The sequence below is a fragment of the Pavona decussata genome, unplaced genomic scaffold (assembly GCF_977016875.1).
Source record: "Pavona decussata unplaced genomic scaffold, jaPavDecu1.1 SCAFFOLD_368, whole genome shotgun sequence".
Classification (NCBI taxonomy): domain Eukaryota; kingdom Metazoa; phylum Cnidaria; class Anthozoa; order Scleractinia; family Agariciidae; genus Pavona; species Pavona decussata.
In genome coordinates this window covers 585,001-605,033 of record NW_028145744.1, presented here as the reverse complement: position 1 = coordinate 605,033, position 20,033 = coordinate 585,001, and the positions used below count along the sequence as shown (strand labels likewise).

General features: G+C 40.4%; 1 protein-coding gene and 2 long non-coding RNA genes across 7 annotated transcripts in view; 1 reads left to right on the top strand and 2 right to left on the bottom strand.

Moving 5' to 3' along the window:
* The first annotated feature begins 1,999 nt into the window (after positions 1-1,999).
* On the top strand, positions 2,000-13,408 carry LOC146452479 (interferon regulatory factor 1-like). Its single transcript, XM_085097814.1, has 7 exons — positions 2,000-2,157; positions 2,490-2,861; positions 6,208-6,326; positions 9,555-9,609; positions 10,512-10,555; positions 10,985-11,087; positions 11,991-13,408. The coding sequence occupies exons 2-7, from the start codon at positions 2,507-2,509 to the stop codon at positions 12,053-12,055; spliced, it is 741 nt and encodes a 246-aa protein (XP_084953940.1). The 5' UTR covers positions 2,000-2,157; positions 2,490-2,506; the 3' UTR covers positions 12,056-13,408.
* Positions 5,310-6,305, bottom strand: LOC146452480 (uncharacterized). The gene is made up of 2 exons (XR_014859733.1): positions 6,171-6,305; positions 5,310-5,531 (listed from the first exon to the last, which is right to left on the bottom strand). It is a non-coding gene; the product is annotated as an uncharacterized LOC146452480 (long non-coding RNA).
* Positions 13,409-16,648: 3,240 nt separating the features above from the next.
* The window catches only part of LOC146452478 (uncharacterized), a 13,077-nt gene continuing 9,692 nt past the window's right edge, over positions 16,649-20,033 (bottom strand). The window contains exons 1-6 of one of the 5 annotated variants that reach the window (XR_014859732.1): positions 19,563-19,608; positions 18,985-19,076; positions 18,409-18,500; positions 17,832-17,923; positions 17,255-17,346; positions 16,649-16,768 (exon numbers count right to left, since the gene is read on the bottom strand). This is a non-coding gene — a long non-coding RNA (uncharacterized LOC146452478). The other 4 variants (XR_014859729.1, XR_014859728.1, XR_014859730.1 and 1 more) reach the window with 4 other exon arrangements.

Sequence of the window (20,033 nt, the reverse complement as noted above, 5' to 3'; positions counted from 1 at the left end):
TAGTGGCCAACACGAAAGCCTTGCTCCTTTGCCCACTACAAACTTCTTCCCTAGAAGGTAAAACCACTCAAATACAATGCTCTGCATGTTTATTTTCGTACCATTAAAATATACTGTATTTCGAATAAGTGTGAATAGAATTGAATTGAATTGAATGGGATGATTAAAGCCAGATTGGCCTCGTTCAGTGCCTATCGTACCCAACCCCGCTGGTGGAATAATGGTTAAATATGTTTTATTATTCAACACATTGTAACACTGCCCAAATATAGTCGTGGTGCACTGAATATTCGCCGTCCGTAGTCAACAGGTTATCTACCCTCAACATCTATTCTGCTGTAGATAGTGAATATAGAGTGAGTAGCCTATAGCAGTGTGCGGTTATATCAATATTCGATAAAAACGTGAACCTGTCTTGTTAAGTTGTGAACAACTAGTAGATTCATACTAAAACAATTAGATCATTCGCCCTCGATTTCTATGCATGATAGTTTAAATTTAGTACACAAAACTATTTTTGACGCGAAATTATTGATTGTGGTGGAATTGTCCCGTGGAGTGTAGTACCACGTTGCTAAAATATTTCGCACCTTTTAAAACTTGCAACTTTTAGTTGCAACAAAATATAGAGCGAAAAATGTTGCATTTTTATGCTTCAGAATTTTCTAGAGAAAGGCTTTGAAAGCGTGAACTCTGAAATATTTCTTGAAAGGATTTCTTGAGAGGAAGTGCAGTTGAAGCAGGGCTTGTTTTAATGTGTTGTATGCGCTCATTGTAAAAAAGGCTTATTGTGTATGAGTCATCAAACTGCTGCGACACTAACAGTGATGAATTTACAATAGCCTTAGCACACACGGATTGAAACCAATCGGATGCTGGTAACTTGTGCAATCTAGCGCCTTTTTTAAAGCTGAATTTTCAACCACTACGTCGGTTGTAATAAACCCCCAGCAAACTAGAAAGAGGACAGCACATCAGTTAAACAACAACACAATGAACTTTAGTTTGAGAAGTGGATACCCAACTAAAATTTTTTTTCAACACCAAAGAAGTATGAGGTATAAATTAAAGGGTAATTTGTACCGGAAAGGTACGTGGACAGAAACTGAAAAAAAAGTGTTTTAGTTTTCAATGGTATTAGCCTAGCGCGTGGGATTACTGAAACCTCACGGTGAAACTGAAATATTCTGGCGAGGGACTAGCAAGTGACAATGCTTTAGGAGACAATACCCGCGCGCTGGAGCGACGTAATGGTTTTTTCGTAAATGGCATTTCCCAAATGTTCGTTCAATGCGTGGAAGAAAATGAAAGACTAAACAAGGTCGTCTTATCTTGCCTGTCAGCAGGTAAATGGATGAATATAATTTGGCTATTTTTGTATCTTGACGAGTTTAAAGCACCGCGGAAGAACCATTTAAATTTATATCACGCGAAGGTTTGGAAACTCCCTTGGCATGCACTTATCGATTTGAGCCGCGACTTCCTGCGCTAGCCACGTGACAGACACGCGACCATGAAAACTGTCGAGCTTGTTAACAGATTTGCGACGAGTACAAACGAGTTAAGAATTTTTTGGAGTTTGACAAACTTCCTTTATTTTATCATCAGAGGTTAAACACGTGAAAGCGAATTTCAATGTTGGTCTTTCCCCGTTTCTTGGCAAAAAAACCCCCGGTGTTTAATCGCTTTGTAATTGCAGGTAATTAGTTTTGCTTCAATTAAAAGATCGGGTTTTACCGAAGGTTCTCTCCCAATTAGATCGTTGGAAGTGAAAGGGAATTCCAATAATCACGCCGCTTTTTGTACTTTAGCACGCCGCACAAAAAAGGGTTTTTTTTTTCTCTGAGTAGTGTGAGGCCTTGTATGTTTGTTTGTGCTAATAAAAAGTTCATTTGCAGGTTTTGGAAACAAAAGACTCAGCTAGGATCGAAAGTATATAACTTGTCCATCATAACCGTTAAATAGCACAAAAACAATCATGACTGACAGCTGACCGCTGACGTCAATATCAGGTTGGTCGTGCCCGGCGCCTTGACAGACTACGGTGCGTGCTGATTGGTTGATTAAAAGTTTAAAGGCACACTTCTTAAAGAAGTTGCTTTGACGGAATTCACGTTGTGCGAAGAGGACAGAGGCACGCGCTTTCGAGGAAAAAGGGTGAGTTAACAAGCATGTTATTTTGCTATTTACGTTAACCTAATTATTTCCCTTCCAAGAAGTTACATCCTCTATAACCACACCCTAAATCACGAGTTTTCAATTTTGTTTCTCAGCGAAGCGTAAAATTCTGAGCCTAAATACGGCTTGAAACTTTGACCATGCGGCTTGCGAGCGAGAAACGTCTGTCGAAGGTTTAACCGGCTGAAGATCTCTCTTCGTGCGCGATTAGTCTGTGATCTATGCGTTTCTTGTGCTTGATTACATACAAAAGGCATAGCGCGCTTAATACTAAGGTGCTATTGTTTGTTCATTTTGAACTGTTGTTTCAGACAAGTTGTATTAGACAATGCATCAACGCAAAAAGCTTCGTCTTCGCGACTGGCTGGTGCAAATGATAAACGCTCGCTTGTACGGCTTAAGATGGGAAGGAGATCCCAAGAAGAGAACCTTTAGAGTGCCTTGGAAACATGGTAGTCGACACGGTTGGTCCGTAAAGGACGACGCCGCGTTGTTTCAAGCTTGGGCGATGTACACGGGAAAATACAAGGAAGGACGCGATAAGCCTGACCCTCGAAAGTGGAAAACCAACTTCAGGTGTGCGTTGAATGCTTTGCCTGATATAAAAGAGATTAGGGAGGAGAGCTGTCCACGAGGAAAAGACGCGTTTAAAATCTACAGAATGAGGCCGCTTCGTGGAAGAGGTGAGTCCGGAATCTCCAATTATCACATTCTCTCTCACGAAGGCGCGATAATATTGTTGTTAGCGCGCAAGTCTGATGTTAGATATTAGGCTCGGTGTTTTGAACTCGCAGCGATGCTTTTGGTGGTGGGACCTTTGTACGCGGCTCTCTCTATCCAGGAGTTTAAATGAGTAGAGGGGAATTTTGCGAAGTTTAACATAAGCCAGCTAAGGTTTAAGGACCGAGCATTCCATCCCGTGGACTCAGCAGTCAGTAATAGATGCCACATACAGTCAGTACATCCGTATTTTGGCCACTTGAGTGAGGAGAGCTTTTAGCTTCCTACTAGTATAACATGAGATTGAGATTACTTCTGTAAATCTGTTGCGATGAGAAAAGAAACAGCACTTAAAACTGACCCGGAAACAGGACGTAAGGTGGTTTCAATCAAACCAAGCATTTGCTAAGCGCAACACAATTCGATGATGGTGCAACATTAACGATGTCTGCATTTGTTTGGCTAGAAAATGAATCAAACTTCCCGGAGAACTGCTCTGGTCCCTTGTAATTCAAACTACACAACTGTTTTAACAGTCGGTAAGATATTGCCACGTGCCCTGGAGTCATTATACACGTAGTGTTGATTTATGAAATGCCAAGTTTAAAAAGCCGCCTGAACGACACTATCTTAACATATCTATTTTTTTGTTCCTTAAAGAACATGCAAAAGAAAACAAAACTGCTGTTTTATTCGGCAATAGTAGTCCAATTTTCAAATCCGCACAAAAGATGTTTATATATTTTTTGCGGAAATTGGTATCACTTTGACTTGTTGAGGACGAACACATTGTCGTGCTAGTCGAAGCATTCTCCGCCATTTACGTTGTTGAATCAGTATCCCTGTGTTTCAAACTGACTCTGTCGCAATTTCAATTATCTCAAGGAGAAGAATTCAAAACGGTCTTTCAACTCCCGAACTTAAAACATTTTCCTGAACGGTTTTTGCGAGTGAAAAATGGAAACGAGAGACTGAATTCATGCGAAGCGTGCAGCGATTAGGCGAATTCCTTTTCTGTGTTTTAGCGACGTAAAAGTCAACTTAATTACTTAACTAAAAAGTTTTTAGGATCTAATTTCATCAAATTACTTTCCAAATACAGAGAAGATTTGATGGTTGGTCAGCTCCTGTAAACTTCCATCGCCCTTTCGTCCGCGTTCATGAATGCGAATGTGTTTTTCACAATTGCAAAGTCTGACATAAAATACTACAAAAAAAAGTCACAGCTTTCTTGATCACCTAAGCTTCATAAGCAAGAAGGTGATCGATGCGCGCACACCAAAGAGCTTTAAGGATAACAATCACCTTGTTCTTGTACACCGTAGCATCGAACAGCATCCGGGAACTGCGCATCAGCCGGGGCTTCATCAAACAAGGAAATTAAGCTGTTGTAAGTTATACGAACGAGTAAGCTCTCAGTTGGCACGGCTTTAAACCTTTTCGAAATTAAGGGGGAACTGGTCTGGCAAGAAGAGAAGCTTATACAGGTTATTTAAGTTCTCCTCTGATACGCAAAACGCGATTACGAATCATGAAGTTATTTACTTCTGTTTCCTTCCGTGCGACTGAGGCATGCGAAAATTTAGAACTTTCATCGCTACACTTTCCTCAGCTCATCTTGCATCAACAATCTATCAGAAAGTGTGTTTGGACTGTTTATTTTATAAATAAAGATGAAAAAGAGAGTGATTTGTACAAAGGTTTCTATCGAACAGACTGCCGCGGGTTTAAGGAATTTCGCTTTCGCTGGTCACAGAACAACAGCTCATTCTTCGCTGACTAATTTATCAGTGCGGTTTTCTCGAAATAGGTAGTCTTTAGGTATAAGTCGCATAAAGATTAAAATTGTTCCTTATTCCTTTCTGCGCTTTTAGTAAGATTTTTGTCTTCTCTTTTGAGTTAAAAAATGTCGATTTTTCTGTCAAGGCCTTATATTCCCAATTTTGTGCAAAAAGCCGGATCATCATTATAGCACGAAGAAGATGTACAACGCTGAATTTGACGAATGATCCAAAAAAGGAACACCTTACAGCTTTCTAAACACGCTTCTAAATCAATAGACCCAAGGTTCATTCTAAATCAGCGTTATTACTGTCATAAACGTCATCGCATAATTTGTTAGTTGGGTAACTCAATTTGTTCCAGACGTTTTTAACGCAGGACAATACTCGCTTTGCTGTTTGTTTTTCGTGCAGAAACTAAGCCGTTTAAAATATCGATGAAAGAGTTAGGTGCTGGAAAAGCAATTTATTATTTAGGAAGAAAATCTAATGGCTTGGCAGTAAAATGGTCGATGAAAAATTCGGCGAGCAGGATATTAATTATATACAACTGATCATTGAAATTCTCTCAACTGATGAAGACAATAACAGGTTTATTTCTTTGCCTGCATGTTTCATCGCACACACGTGTTTATGGTAGCCTCATAGACTGTGCGTTATTTGTGTTTAAGCCGTCCTATCATACAGCTCAAATGATAAAACTGATATGCAACAGGTGCTCTATTTAAACACGGCTGCTTCATTTTTTGTAGTTGAATACATACAGCGATAGAGGAATTCACAAGTTTTATTTAGCTTCTCATAGCTCCGGAGTTAGGTCCTTGAAACAGCCTCTCCGTGGTTAATTAAACCCTGTGGAAACAAGTGGTTCAGAACAAACCTACCCCTTAATTAATGATAAGATCATTGTTTATACGAGTCTTAAACGCTAAAATCAATTCTTTGTGATGACACTAAGTGAGTTCTTCAGGCACAAACTGAAAAACTAAAATGAATGCAATTATGGCTTTAAATTCAAATTCAATGCTTCAATCAACAGTAAGCATAAAATTTAAAATCACTACTTAAAGAGGAAGTCTCATGGAGTTTTGAAGACTTCTTTTGTTCAAAATAGTGAAATATGACTTTCACATAACTACAAAATCATTTTAGAACAACGAGAGGAAAGAAATCAACTCAATTCTTGAAAAGATCAACTCGTGATCTGTTCTAGCGCATTTTGAGAACCATTCCGTCTTGCTGTCTCTGACCAGAGGCACTAATAAACAATTTTATTGCGGATAATTTATAACAAAACTAGACAATTATTTTGTTTCTGTTGACAGACAAACATGTTAGAGTTTTGAAATGACATCAAATTCGCGTGATACTTCCCCTTGAAGTTCAATCACTAACCAGCTAAAACCATGTGACGCTTTTTTTTTTAACTCGAATTCAAAAGAAATCACTTGAATTAATAAATTCCCCGATCCTTATCAACGGATAAAATACCTGTTATTTCGTTCTTTGTCTGAACTCGTGTTTGCAGATCATTCAACATCCATGGCGGCCACGAGACACTCAAGAGAAATCAAAAGAAATGAACCAGTCAGTCAACTTCCAAGGTTTAAAGGACCTGCATTTTCCCTAAGCTTGTCGGCTCACCAGGTGAGTTTTCATTTCTCAGGGAGTCAGTCTGATATCTTCCACCCCCTCCCCTCGAACAAAAATTGTAGTCCCCCGTTTCTTTTTAAAAACAAAATAAGCCTATGGACTGTTATTTAACTGTTTCAGGCTGTTTGCTAAGTGTTTCGAGCTGTTTTCGGTACCAACCCTAACAATTTAATAGAAAGCAAAGTTCTCTCCAATAATCAGCAATCCCCCAACACAAACTCCTTCTCCTCCCTACTTAACCCCCCCTCCCCCCCCCCCCCCGACTCCAACAAAAAATGTCCTTTTAAATGTCTAGTCCAGGGCTTATAAACAGCACCACAGGAAAGTACTGCTCAGTATCTTTCATTTGAATGGCCACATTTTAGGATTTTATTCACAAACTCAAACGTTTGAACCACTTTGTACAGCATAATAAAGGAAAGTAAAGGAAAGTACTGCTCAGTAGCTTTCATTTGAATGGTCACACTTTAGAATTTCATCCACAGACTCAAAAGTTAGAACCACCTTGTACAGCATAACAAACAGCACCACAGGAAAGTACTGCTCACTAGCTTTCATTTGAATGGTCACACTTTAGGATTTCATCCACAGACTCAAAGTTTTGACCCAAAACTTGTCTGGCATAACAAGCAGTACCACATGGAAGTATTGCCCATTTGAATGGAAGTATTGCTCATTTGAATGAACATACTCAAGGATTTCATTTAAAGTACTGAAATTAAAGCTAGAGCCATATTAAATGCCTTGAGGTCTGACTTTGGCTGTAATGAAAGGGTAAAAAGTTCACCCAAATTAGTGTCAGCGGAGGTATGTTACCCAACTTCCATGCAAGATTTAATAAGTTCCTGTTTGTTTCCTTCCGTATGCGATATTTGTGACAAAAAAAGCAATTTTTTAAAGCAGCAGCGTAACTAAAAGATATTTTATTTTATGTATATTTTTGTAGCTTATGCTTCATCAAAATTGAGCTATCTTTCAGGGTATAAAGGGTATGAAACTACCTTTTGAATCTATCTACGAAACTTTCATCTCTTTGATTATTGTTTTGTCTAACCTTTTCGGTTTCACCTCTTGTTTTCTATTGACTTTGGCATTTTCTTATAAATATTTGTGGAGGGCTAGCCAGCATCAACACTACTGAAGTAAACTGTTAAATATTTTAACCCTCTCTTTCCCAACAACACCTAATCAAACCCTAGCAGGAATTTTTTTCTCAAAAATCGTTTAAGAAACTCGAAAACAAGCAGCACCATTGGCACCGTTTTTTGTCACTACCTTCTAAAGTATAATAAACAGCATCGTAGGAAAGTACTGCTCAGTAGCTTTCACTCGAATGGTAACACTTTAGGATTTTATCCACAGAGTCAAAAGGCAGAACCATCTTGTACAGCATAATAAACAGCACCACAGGAAGGTACTGCTCAGTAGCTTTCATTTGAATGGTCACACTTTAGGATTTCAATTGCAGACTCAAAAGTTAGCACCAATTTGTACAACAGAATAAATAGTACCACAAGAAAGCATTGCTTAGTAGCTTGCATTTGAATCGTTAATTATCCTAAGATTTTATTAGCAAAATCAAATGATTGTTTCGGTTCTCTGGTCTTTGAAATAATGTAATATACATGATTTCAGTTAATTCTAGCTAAGAGATGCTTACAACATGAGGCCCTCTTTCGAGATTTCGTACTCGTTGAACTAAAGTTAATTAGAGTTGAATTTTTCAAAATCTGTACAATAAATTATTCATCTTGTGATTTCATCAACATCCTAATTCGGTTATTTTAAGATTATTACATGTGGGATAAAACAACAAGAGCTCGAATGCTTGAATAACGAGCTGTGACCTTGCATTCAGGGACGCGGTCTATCAAAACGCCGGCCGGTCTTTGGGCAGTTCAAATATTCATGATTTCGAATGTATATGTTTCAGTATTCTGAATATTGGGGAAAGCAAGACAATTGGCAAATACTCTGGGCTAAATAAATAAAGTATTGGCTAAGTTATGAAAAAGAAATCGGATACTCAGAAACTAAAATACAAGGGTTTTTCACTTTCTCGGCCTAGTCGACATTAAATTGCATTTGTCGTTTCTTTGAAAGTCCAAACACAGATTACATGTATTGAACAAGAGTACCCGGTTGGATTAATGAAATCACCTTCCCGTTTCACTTACCCGTAACACGTTTCTCAGTTGATGCCGCTTCCTTCTAAGTAGGAAACAAACGGAGTACTTCATACTTCAAAATGCGCTTACGATTCTTCAGTTGTAGCTTCAATGTATTTTTGTAGCGACAGAACGGACGCCGTTAATAACAGGGACTTCGGAGTATTTGCAAGGGATAATTTTGCTAAATATTCTGACTTTTAATTTCTTGGAAAGTTTGATCATTCATGTTACGCCTAGTGACAGTTGTTGACACCAGCTGTGTATTGTTTGTTAATCAGGATGTTTTTATCACGCATAAAAATAACTTTTTGTTGGTTAAACTGGAAATATATACTTCCGGTTGTTCGCTAGGCCTTAAAGATTCCAAGAAAAACCAAAGCCGGAAGTGACTGCGGGAGGCGCTATATTCGTTATGTTACAAATTTGCGGGGTTGGAAATCTGAAAGGTTTTTACTCATCTGATCTTTAGGAGTCTGTTTATAAGACAAGGCTGTGCAGCCCTATCCTTGTTACATTTCTAACATGTTCAGTCGACGAGAAACTTTGAATAATTGCAAAAACATAATGGCGTCATTCCTTTGTTCGGAGGTCAACAGGCCTTTTAAAGGGACATTATAAGCTCTTTTCTTGACAGTTTGTTGTGTTACGAATATTCAGCTGAATATTTAAGCGGCAGAAAATTCCCGATGCAAAACAATGTCGTATCCGTTATGCTTACGATTGCAAGATAGCGTTGCCTTAAAATCCCAGCCGCTGGATTTTTCGCCGAAAAAGATATTTTAATCTCGGGTTTTAATCCTTGCGAAAACAAAAGACATAAATTTTCTCATGATGGGAGACCGAGTAGGAATCTTGGAAATTAACATTTCAAATTCAATAAATAAAACTTAAGCTTCTTGTCAGAATTAAAGTCAAGCAAAAATACTGGTTTGGAGAGCGTTTTTTGCAAAAATTAGACTGCGAAAGGACAGTGAAACGATCCTAAATCCTGGGGCCTTTAATTTAGTACGTACTTGCATCGTTAATTTGGCGTTTTTCTTCCAAATTTCAGTCCATGTTCCCTCCTCCTTTCAGTGAACCGTTCCCGGACATGTGGTCTGCCCCAGGTAAGTGTTAATAGATTTCGCGTAGTTTTGCCTACAAATTATCTTTTTTCGTAGAAATATACGTAAAGTTTATAAACGTTACTGTGTTCCGATTGAGATGTTTTGACTATGGCTGACTAAATTCTGCTAAATATCGTCTCTTATCGATTCCGGGGAGGGCCCAGAATTCTATGAAAGAGTTCCAGCTCGGGAAGATAACAGAGTTCAGCCGGAAACTAACTGCCCGTAGGTTCAATTTCCCGCCGCTCCCCGAAACAGCCCATCCAATCTCGCATCCAGAGTCCTTAGGTTCTTTGACCAGCGGATGGTTGCCTGGAGCCGCTGCCGCAAGAGACTGAGGACTCTGGTTAGAAGGTTGCAGGTAATTGAGTCGGTGACACACTACGAGATTTTATACAGCGATCGCCGCCATCGACGAAAATCGCCAAGTGTCCCCACTGCAGTGATTGCGATTATCTGGCATGTCAGATATCGGCGATTAAATTCGCCGGCATTAACCTAGTATGCTCGTTTCCTCGATTTTCGATGCTCATCGCTGCGAATCGCCAGAAAAGTCAACCAATCAGGTTGGGCGATTTTATCACATGATTTTTCAAAACGCCCCTCGATGGAGCTCGCTGGCAATCAAATTCGCCGCGATCGGCGAATAAAATCGCCTAGTGTGTCGCCGGCCTAAACTACCAGGAAATTTCGGGAATGCATTTATTGGAAAATTAAATAAGACACTTTCTGTTTTTTCGACTTCTTATTTGACAGGGCACGAACGGATGTGGGGGGGGGGGGGGGGGGGGAGGGTCACTGGAGCCATTGTAAACTCTTCCTCTGTGTCCTCCCTTACGTTAGATAAAATTTACCAGCTAGTGCTAACAGTATTAATTTCCAGATATTTAATTTGTATGCAGAAAGAAAGAGCAGCATGAGTGACGAGGACGTGGAGATAGTTACGGTAAGACAAGATGATGATGATGATGATGGCTTAAATACCTAACCGTACCTCAACCAATTAGAGCTAAGATTTTAGCACCGCTGCTTGATCACGTGTAAAACGCGCTTGATATAACCATTACTTATTTCCACGTGCCAGGCTTCCGTGACGCCAGTAACTTGTTTAATTTCCCCGCGCTTTTGGCCAGTTGTAGTACAGTGCCATCTTGTCCTTCAGCCGACAGGCACATTTTTGTTTTTACATTGATTGATTGACTGACCCAATCTCGTACTCAGAGTCCTCAGGCTCTTTGGCCAGCGGTTGGTTGCCAAGAGAGACCTCTCTCCTGGCGACCAACCACTGGCCTAAGAGCTTGAGCACCCTAGGTACGAGATTTTGACTGTTTAAATCGAGATTTTCATGTTACACGCGCCGTTTGTTATTTGACAGCTGGTCGATGAGATGATGAGTGAAGCAGGCTCACCTTATCTCAGCAGCCCCGGCGGAAGTGCTGACTCAGCAACGTTTTACTGCGGTTACCATGGAGATACAGGTTAGACAAGTTTCTGAACTCCACTACCCCTCCCTACATGGTTCTCCAACCAATCTCGTACCCATAGTCCTCAAGCTCTATGGTCAGCGGTTGGTCCCCAGGAGACTGACTCTGAGGAACTGGAATTTTTTTCACGGCAGGATTTCTGTGATAAAACAATGCAAGCCGTTACGGGACATCCAATCAAAAATAATTTATTTTTTCGAATTCTCCAGAGCCCCTCATTGGGACCAACCGCTGGCCAAAGAGCCTGAGGACTCTGTGTACAAGATTGGCCTGCAACTGAAAATGTTAAATGCGGCCGTTTTTGCCTCAAAGTCTGAGTCCTATTCTTCTCTCTTAGCAAATTTCAAGGAACTCAACCTTGCTTTCAAAAATGTTGTTCTTAAACTTTCTACGGAGCACCGATGGTGCATAAAAAAACTAAGTCAGTGACCTTTCTAAACCTGGGCCATGAAATGGATTGGTTAACACTGACCAGATGACGTCATATGCTCGTGGGCTCGTGTCCTTAGATTTAGGTTGTGTGGGGAGGTGTCTTTTTGAATATGACTGGTTAGGACATTTCGCTACTTTTTTACACGAGGAGTGCAACATTAGGTTCACGCTCATTACCGTCAAAGTCGTCCAGGCCCCGTGCGAGAACTCTACTTAAATAAATTTCCACCGCGATGAAGAACGTTACATTATGGCACAAGAGATCTGTTTACACATGTATATCAGGCAACGAAGAGTACCAAAATCTCTTTTTTTTGTTTGTTTGTTTTTCATGCCGTTACATCGTGTTCTTCTCTAAATTTTTTTTATCCAGTCTTTTTTTCTTATCCTTGTTCAGTGCAAATACACGGGTTGAACTCTACTATCTTGTTTTTCTAATGTTTACTTTTCTATTTTTTTCCCAAGGTATAAACCCGTTTCAGTTCCCCAGACATGTTCATGCTGACGGGTTTGACTCTCAAGCGTGTTAACACAAGTAGCTCGCGTCACTTTTCACTTTCTAGAGCGGTTTTCTAATGACTGTCGAATACCTTTACGAACCAAATCATTTACATTTGGCCACACGCTACTGAAAAACTCACATTCAGACCTGGGGCCCGTTTCTCGAAAGTCTCGGTAACCTACCGGGCCCGGAAAGTGTCTTTGGTGACAAATGTTTTTAAACAGAAGTCAATTTTTGTTAGCTTTGAATACTAATTTTTTAAATCTTAATTCCATGAAAACATTGACCAAGAACCATGTCTGTGATCACTGAGTAACCGGCGAAAAAACATTTCAAAATATACTTATCGGGCAGTTACCGGGTCTTTCGAGAAACGGGCCCCTGAAATTGGAGCAAACTGGCGATAGAAAATATACAAACTCTGCTATGCGCGAGAAAGTACTTAACGGCGCGAAAAGTTAATTGGTAAAGTACATGCAACTGGTGCCAAGCTAGCGATAAGATGTAACCAACCATCAGACGCTTCACGATCAATTTGGTTTTGTTGGAAAACAATAACGATGCACCGATATCAGTTTTTTTCAAATCGATCCGATACGGGCAAGATACGTATCGATACTTGGCATCAGTTTCGATACCGATAACGATATTGTGACGTCATCGTCTGTGATTGGTTATTGCAACGTCATCGCTAAAGTAGATCCCAGGCTATAAACGCGCAGAAACTCAAAGAAGCTGCAGGTTGACTTCGGTGATCCGTTCTTGTGAATTATCAGCAGCATATGCATAAAAAGGGAAAAATATTGATTTTTTAAAGAAAACGACGTAATACTTGGAATTACAGAACTTACTATGTACAGAAAAATTACTTTTCATCTCATACAGGGTGGAATTAAACGCCACTTTTTGTTCCAAAAACAAAAACAACCGATTCTCAGAGAAACTCAATATATCGATGATTCATATTGAATAGCTGGTACCGGCATCGATCCACCTATAAAAATAACCAGACTTATTCATGAAGCTCTTTAAAGATAAATCTCAGCTGCGTGCGCAGTCTTTTTATTCGAGTGAATTTTTATGATAGCTGATTACTTTCGACAGTCAATCGAAAACCACTCTAATGTGACTTAACAAACGTAAAGTAATTAAAAGAATACTAAGTATTTTTAAAGTAAACTTGTAAAGTTTTTGGCTTGGAATGACAGAGCAAACATTACGGCCTCTGTGGAGTGCCACATCGAAATAAATACTGACCTGATAGCCGAATTACACAAACTCAAGCTTTGAATAAATGTGTTGTATTTTGTTTAGGACATAGGGTTTTAATACTTAAATTTGTATTCCCATTGACGCATAATAAAAGACCATGTTGAGTGTGTTTGTGCTCTTGTTGAATGTGTTTTTTCTCTGATAACAGTGGGGTCCCAACATGCACGGCTCAACGCTTCTCATGACGTCATAAAAAACTGAAATTCATAACTAAACACAATTTTGGGATTTTATCTTCATCACATATAAGAAAATCTAAGTTTCCACCGGCTTGCTTGTTTTCAGCCGGATAGCATTCTTTGTTTTCAAAATAGAGCAGTTTGAATTTTAGATTTTTGCGCAGTGCGTGACAGAAGGATTGCTGCTCTAAACATGTCACGTACATGAAAACATCGATTTGTCTCGTGTTCTTTTTTAGGTCTGATCAGCTAACATGTAATAGAAGCGTCTATGTAAATGTGTGAAAGTTCAGCAGAGAGAAGAAAGGCTTTGAAATAGCCAAGGTAAACTCCAGGCCCCAGTTGTTCAAAGAGCGGATAGTTTTACCCACTGGATAGGTTGCTATCCGGCAGATAAAATGTGAGCAAGAATTTCCCGATAGCCCTATAATTTGCGGATAGAGTAGAAGCATATGTGAAGTTTAAGTATGGGATTATGTGGAAAACTTACCAAAGGCGTTAGTTGGAGTACATTTGCTCCGCTGGATAGTGACTTATCCAGTGGATAAAGTTATCCACTCTTTGAACAACTGGGGCCAGATGTTTTTGCTGGTTTCCGGCCGTTTTCAGTCGTGTCCCTCAGACGGGGCACAAACATGGCGTCCCATACTAAACTCTGTAATTTTCCGTGGTACATTTTCTCGAATAACTCCATTTTGAGATATCGCACACCCTGTGGCTTTCACACGTTGTTTACGAATCACTCTTCTACAACATATCAATTTCTTGACTTTATCTATTGAATGGTTGAGGATTTTATTTTTTTACTTGCGTGACGATGTGTGAGGTGAAAACCATCAATTTCAAGTAACCTTTGACCTTTTGGATGCAAAGTAGGAAGCTAAGAATGCTTTCCATTTGTCAGCACTGGCAGGCGAAAACGGTCAATCCGGTATTAAAATAGGTCATTTTTTAAAAAGGAATTGTTAAACTTGGACATTGCGAAAATGTTACGCATTATTGGCAGGATTCTAAATGACTTTCATATACGGCCAGGCCTTCAAATTTGCGCATGCGCTCTGCGAACCGCCTGGTCAGGCCGGCTAGTTCTAACAAATGAAACGCGGCCCGAGAAAAGAAAAAAAGCCTCACAGTTGCAGTAGGATGTTAATCCTACTAACTAAAGGATACTGTGAACAACTAAACCTTCGTTAAAGTTTATAGTATCACAAAAACTCTCCTCTAAAGCACTGGATTGCAGAAAAACACCTCTTAACATGTTGTTAACATTTGCACAGCCTGCGGGCGATGTTTGACCGTACGGAAAATGGAAAGAGAGCTTCAAAAGAAGTGGAGGGGGGGGGGGGGAGGATGTTAGACGTCGATTGACATTTGACGCTTTAGTGAATTTGTCAATAACTGACACAAGAAATGGCGGACGACGAGATTCTAACTTTGCTTGACGACATGTTACCTCAATGAAACTTCAACAAAACCAGTACTGAGTAACTCGAGCAAACTCTGGCACTCCAACACATTACTTTGGAAGATAACTGAAACTCTCAGTCTGCCCAGTTTACACGGGTTAAAAGATTTCTTGTTACATATATGATTAAATTAAATAATCTCGTTGTTTATTTCAACAAAATATCCAGAAAATGATCAGAAATATGAAAAGCTAGGGGGAAAAACACACTTGTGATTAGTCTATAAAGTCACTTAACGACAAGGGAATCTTTTCATTATTTCAATTTTGTTTTATATATAAAAAAAAACAACGCTCAATGTATGTGATTGTTCATTCTACCCAAGCCTTGGCGTCCGTACAGATCGACGTCGTAGTTCATTTTTTATCTCAGTTCAGTCGGTCTTCCACTCAAAGAGTTAATTTGTTTAGAAAAGAACTTTGCAGGAAACTTTTACCATCACTTTATAGGGATTCAAGCCCTGGCTTCAAAATGAGTCTTTTCAGGTCACGGTCATAATGGTTAATGATTAACCAGCATGCTAAGTAAAAATTAGGGCTGTTAATTGCAAGAACGATATCTTACTAACTCATGGTTCGATAAGTATAAAACGAACCTAGATCTGTCTACTGATGAATTTTTAGCCCATAAAACTTCGAAAATTAAGCAGGTTTTGGACCTCCAAAAATTGAGCGTGTTCTATAATGTCGTATGCACTGCGCTGTTTAAAGGGCGCTTTGAAATAAAATGCTCAACTAAGCTAAGTTTTTTTTTTGTAATGGCGGAAACAACAAATACGCTTTACGAAATAGCTTTTCTTTTGACTAAAATGGCCGAAATTTGATTTCTCTAAACAATTCAACTTAAATTTAAATGAGAAAAAACATCATTTTGACAACCACTCGTCATATAATTAGTTTTGACAAATGCGAGTGTCTCGAGCGACGGGCTAGGCAAAATATTCACGCAATTCTAGAAAGTAACTAAGGCATTCGCCTAAAGTCTGATTGTGTTGATTGGCTAGGTAAACTTAACTTACGGTATTTAACTGAAAGGAAGTTTTGTCACAAGAAGTGAAAAAATAACAACACATCAAAACACAAGTTAAGCGATGGTTTCTTGAAACGAACAACTTCACAGCTAGAATAAAAACATCAGGCTAATTCGAAAATATTTCGTTCTCCGGCTCGAAAGCAAACATGACAGTGAAAAGAAACAACATAATAAAAACTGGAGTAAACCAGTTTATTTAAGACGATTGTGCATTTTAGGTGGCCCCTATTGGCCTGAATAAAGTTCACTGAATCTAGTTAAACACAACAACACAGCTGAACAGCAGACGAAAAAAATTGCCGGCAGAAACATGGCCTTAGCTAAACACTTTGATTACTTAGCGATATGTGAAAGAGAAATACAAACTCTAACTGAATAAAACATAATTGTTCAAGACTTATTGAGGCCTTTAAGTTGTTTCCCCGTCAGAAGAGAACTTTCTAGCGGCGCCACTGTGGTTGGCCGGATTAGCTCCCCAGCAAAGTCACAGCCGATACCGTTCCATCGATCATTCGTTGATCCACTAACCGCGCGCTGATTTCTCATCGCAAAGAAGGCCTAAAAGTCAATGTTATCATCCTGTTACTAAAAAAAAAAAAAAATATATATATATATATATATACCTGATTTTATGATAACCGAGGCGAACAACTAAATAAGGCCATGTCCACTAGAATTGCCCTGTTTGCTGGGAACTTACCGCGACATCGCAAACTGTTGCCATCCAACAGCCAACTTGAGTCTTGTGTTTATGTTCCATGTCTTCAAGGCCATCTGAAAGCTTCATGTAGTCTGCAATTGAAATAAGAGCAGACTAATGAGGCCACACCTACTCACTCAACCAAGAAAATGCATTAAGTGTCAAAGTCTGACCCACCCCTCCCCCCTGAATTTAAGGGCAGGCACCCCCGAGTACAAGTGGCCTGTTAGCCCTGCTCCTCTAGTTTCTAGCTAGACCATCCTTGACGGCAAGCCCCCTGGAAATAAGAGCTCCACTCAAGGCAGAAACACAGCCTACGGCTGTGTTCCTGCCTGGCTCCCAGCCTCAAATTTTGCACTCGTTTTCAAAACTCCAGGCATATATTTCAAGAAAATCCAACTTTGGTTCACTTTATGGTCTCCTGTGGCACTACATGACATCATTCCAGTCAGCTGCAGAATCAATTTACCAGCTAACACATCATTCACCAGAGATATATACCTGATTTTATGAAAACCGAGGTGCACAACTAAATAAGGCCATGTCCACTAGAATTGCCCTGTTTGCTAGGAACTTACCGCGACATCGCAAACTGTTGCCATCCAATAGCCAACTTGAGTCTTGTGTTGATGTTTCATGTCTTCAAGGCCATCTGAAAGCTTTATGTAGTCTGCAATTGAAATAAGAGCAGACTAATGAGGCCACACCTACTCACTCAACCAAGAAAATGCATTAAGTGTCAAAGTCTGACCCACCCCTTCCCCCTGAATTTAAGGGCAGGCACCCCCGAGTACAAGTGGCCTGTTAGCCCTGCTCCTCTAGTTTCTAGCTAGACTATCCTTGACGGCAAGCCCCCTACAAATAAGAGCTCCACTCAAGGCAGAAACACAGCCTACGGCTGTGTTCCTGGCCGGCTGCCAGCCTCAAATTTTGCACTCGTTTTCAAAACTCCAGGCATATATTTACAGAAAATCCAACTTTGGTTCACTTTATGGTCTCCTGTGGCACTACATGACATCATTCCAGTCAGCTGCAGAATGAATTTACCAGCTAACCCATCACTCACCAGAGATACATACCTAATTTTATGAAAACCGGGCGCTCAACTAAAAAAGGCCATGTCCACTAGAATACTCCTGTTTGCTGTGAACTTACTGCGACATCGTAAACAGTTGCCATCCAACAGCCAGCTTGAGTCTTGTGTTTATCTTCCATGTCTTCAAGGCCATCTGAAAGCTTCATGTAGTCTGCAATTGAAATAAGAGCAAACTAATGAGGCCACACCTACTCACTCAACCAAGAAAATGCATTAAGTGTCAAAGTCTGACCCACCCCTTCCCCCTGAATTTAAGGGCAGGCACCCCCGAGTACAAGTGGCCTGTTAGCCCTGCTCCTCTAGTTTCTAGCTAGACCATCCTTGACGGCAAGCCTCCTAGAATTAAGAGCTCCACTCAAGGCAGAAACACAGCCTATGGCTGTGTTCCTGCCTGGCTCCCAGCCTCAAATTTTGCACTCGTTTTCAAAAATCCAGGCATATATTTCAAGAAAATCCAACTTTTGTTCACTTTATGGTCTCCTGTGGCACTATATGACATCAATCCAGTCAGCTGTAGAATTAATTTACCAGCTAACCCATCATTCACCAGAGATATATACCTGATTTTATGAAAACCGGGCGCACAACTAAAAAAGGCCATGTCCGCTAGAATTCTCCTGTTTGCTGGGAACTTACTGCGACATCGCAAACTGTTGCCATCCAACAGCCAACTTGAGTCTTGTGTTTATCTTCCATGTCTTCAAGGCCATCTGAAAGTTTCATGTAGTCTGCAATTGAAATAAGAGCAAACTAATGAGGCCACACCTACTCACTCAACCAAGAAAATGCATTAAGTGTCAAATTCTGACCCGCTCTCCCCCCTGAATTTAAGGGCAGGCACCCCCGAGTACAAGTGGCCTGTTAGCCCTGCTCCTGTAGTTTTTAGCTAGACTATCCTTGACGGCAAGCCCCCTGGAAAAAAGAGCTCTACTCAAGGCAGAAACACAGCCTACGGCTGTGTTCCTGCCCGGCTCCCAGCCTCAAATTCTGCACTCGTTTTCAAAACTCCAGGCATATATTTCAAGAAAATCCAACTTTTGTTCACTTTATGGTCTCCTGTGGCACTACATGACATCATTCCAGTCAGCTGCAGCATGAATTTACCAGCTAACCCATCATTCACCAGAGATATATACCTGATTTTATGAAAACCGGGCGCACAACTAAAAAACACCATGTCCACTAGAACTCTCCTGTTTATTGGCAACTTACTGCGACATTGCAAACTGTTGCCATCCAACAGCCAACTTGAGTCTTGTGTTTATCTTCCATGTCTTCAAGGCCATCTGAAAGCTTCATGTAGTCTGCAATTGAAATAAGAGCAAACTAATGAGGCCACACCTACTCACTCAACCAAGAAAATGCATTAAGTGTCAAATTCTGACCCACCCCTCCCCCCTGAATCTAAGGGCAGGCACCCCCGAATACAAGTGGCCTGTTAGCCCTGCTCCTGTAGTTTCTAGCTAGACTATCCTTGACGGCAAGCCCCCTGGAAATAAGAGCTCCACTCAAGGCAGAAACACAGCCTACGGCTGTGTTCCTGGCCGGCTGCCAGCCTCAAATTTTGCACTCGTTTTCAAAACTCCAGGCATATATTTCAAGAAAATCCAACTTTTGTTCACTTTATGGTCTCCTGTGGCACTACATGACATCATTCCAGTCAGCTGCAGAATTAATTTACCAGCTAACCCATCACTCACCAGAGATATATACCTAATTTTATGAAAACCGAGGCGCACAACTAAAAAAGGCCATGTCCACTAGAATTCTCCTGTTTGCTGGGAACTTACTGCGACATCGCAAACTGTTGCCATGCAACAGCCAACTTGAGTCTTGGTTTTATCTTCCATGTCTTCAAGGCCATCTGAAAGTTTCATGTAGTCTGCAATTGAAATAAGAGCAAACTAATGAGGCCACACCTACTCACTCAACCAAGAAAATACATTAAGTGTCAAATTCCGACCCACCCCTCCCCCTTGAATCTAAGGGCAGGCACCCCCGAGTACAATTGGCCTGCTAGCCCTGCTCCTGTAGGTTCTAGGTAGACTATCCTTGACGGCAAGCCCCCTGGAAATAAGAGCTCCACTCAAGGCAGAAACACAGCCTACGGCTGTGTTGCTGCCCGGCTCCCAGTCTCAAATGTTGCACTCGTTTTCAAAAATCCAGGCATATATTTCAAGAAAATCCAACTTTTGTTGACTTTATGGTCTCCTGTGGCACTACATGACATCATTCCAGTCAGCTGCAGAATTAATTTACCA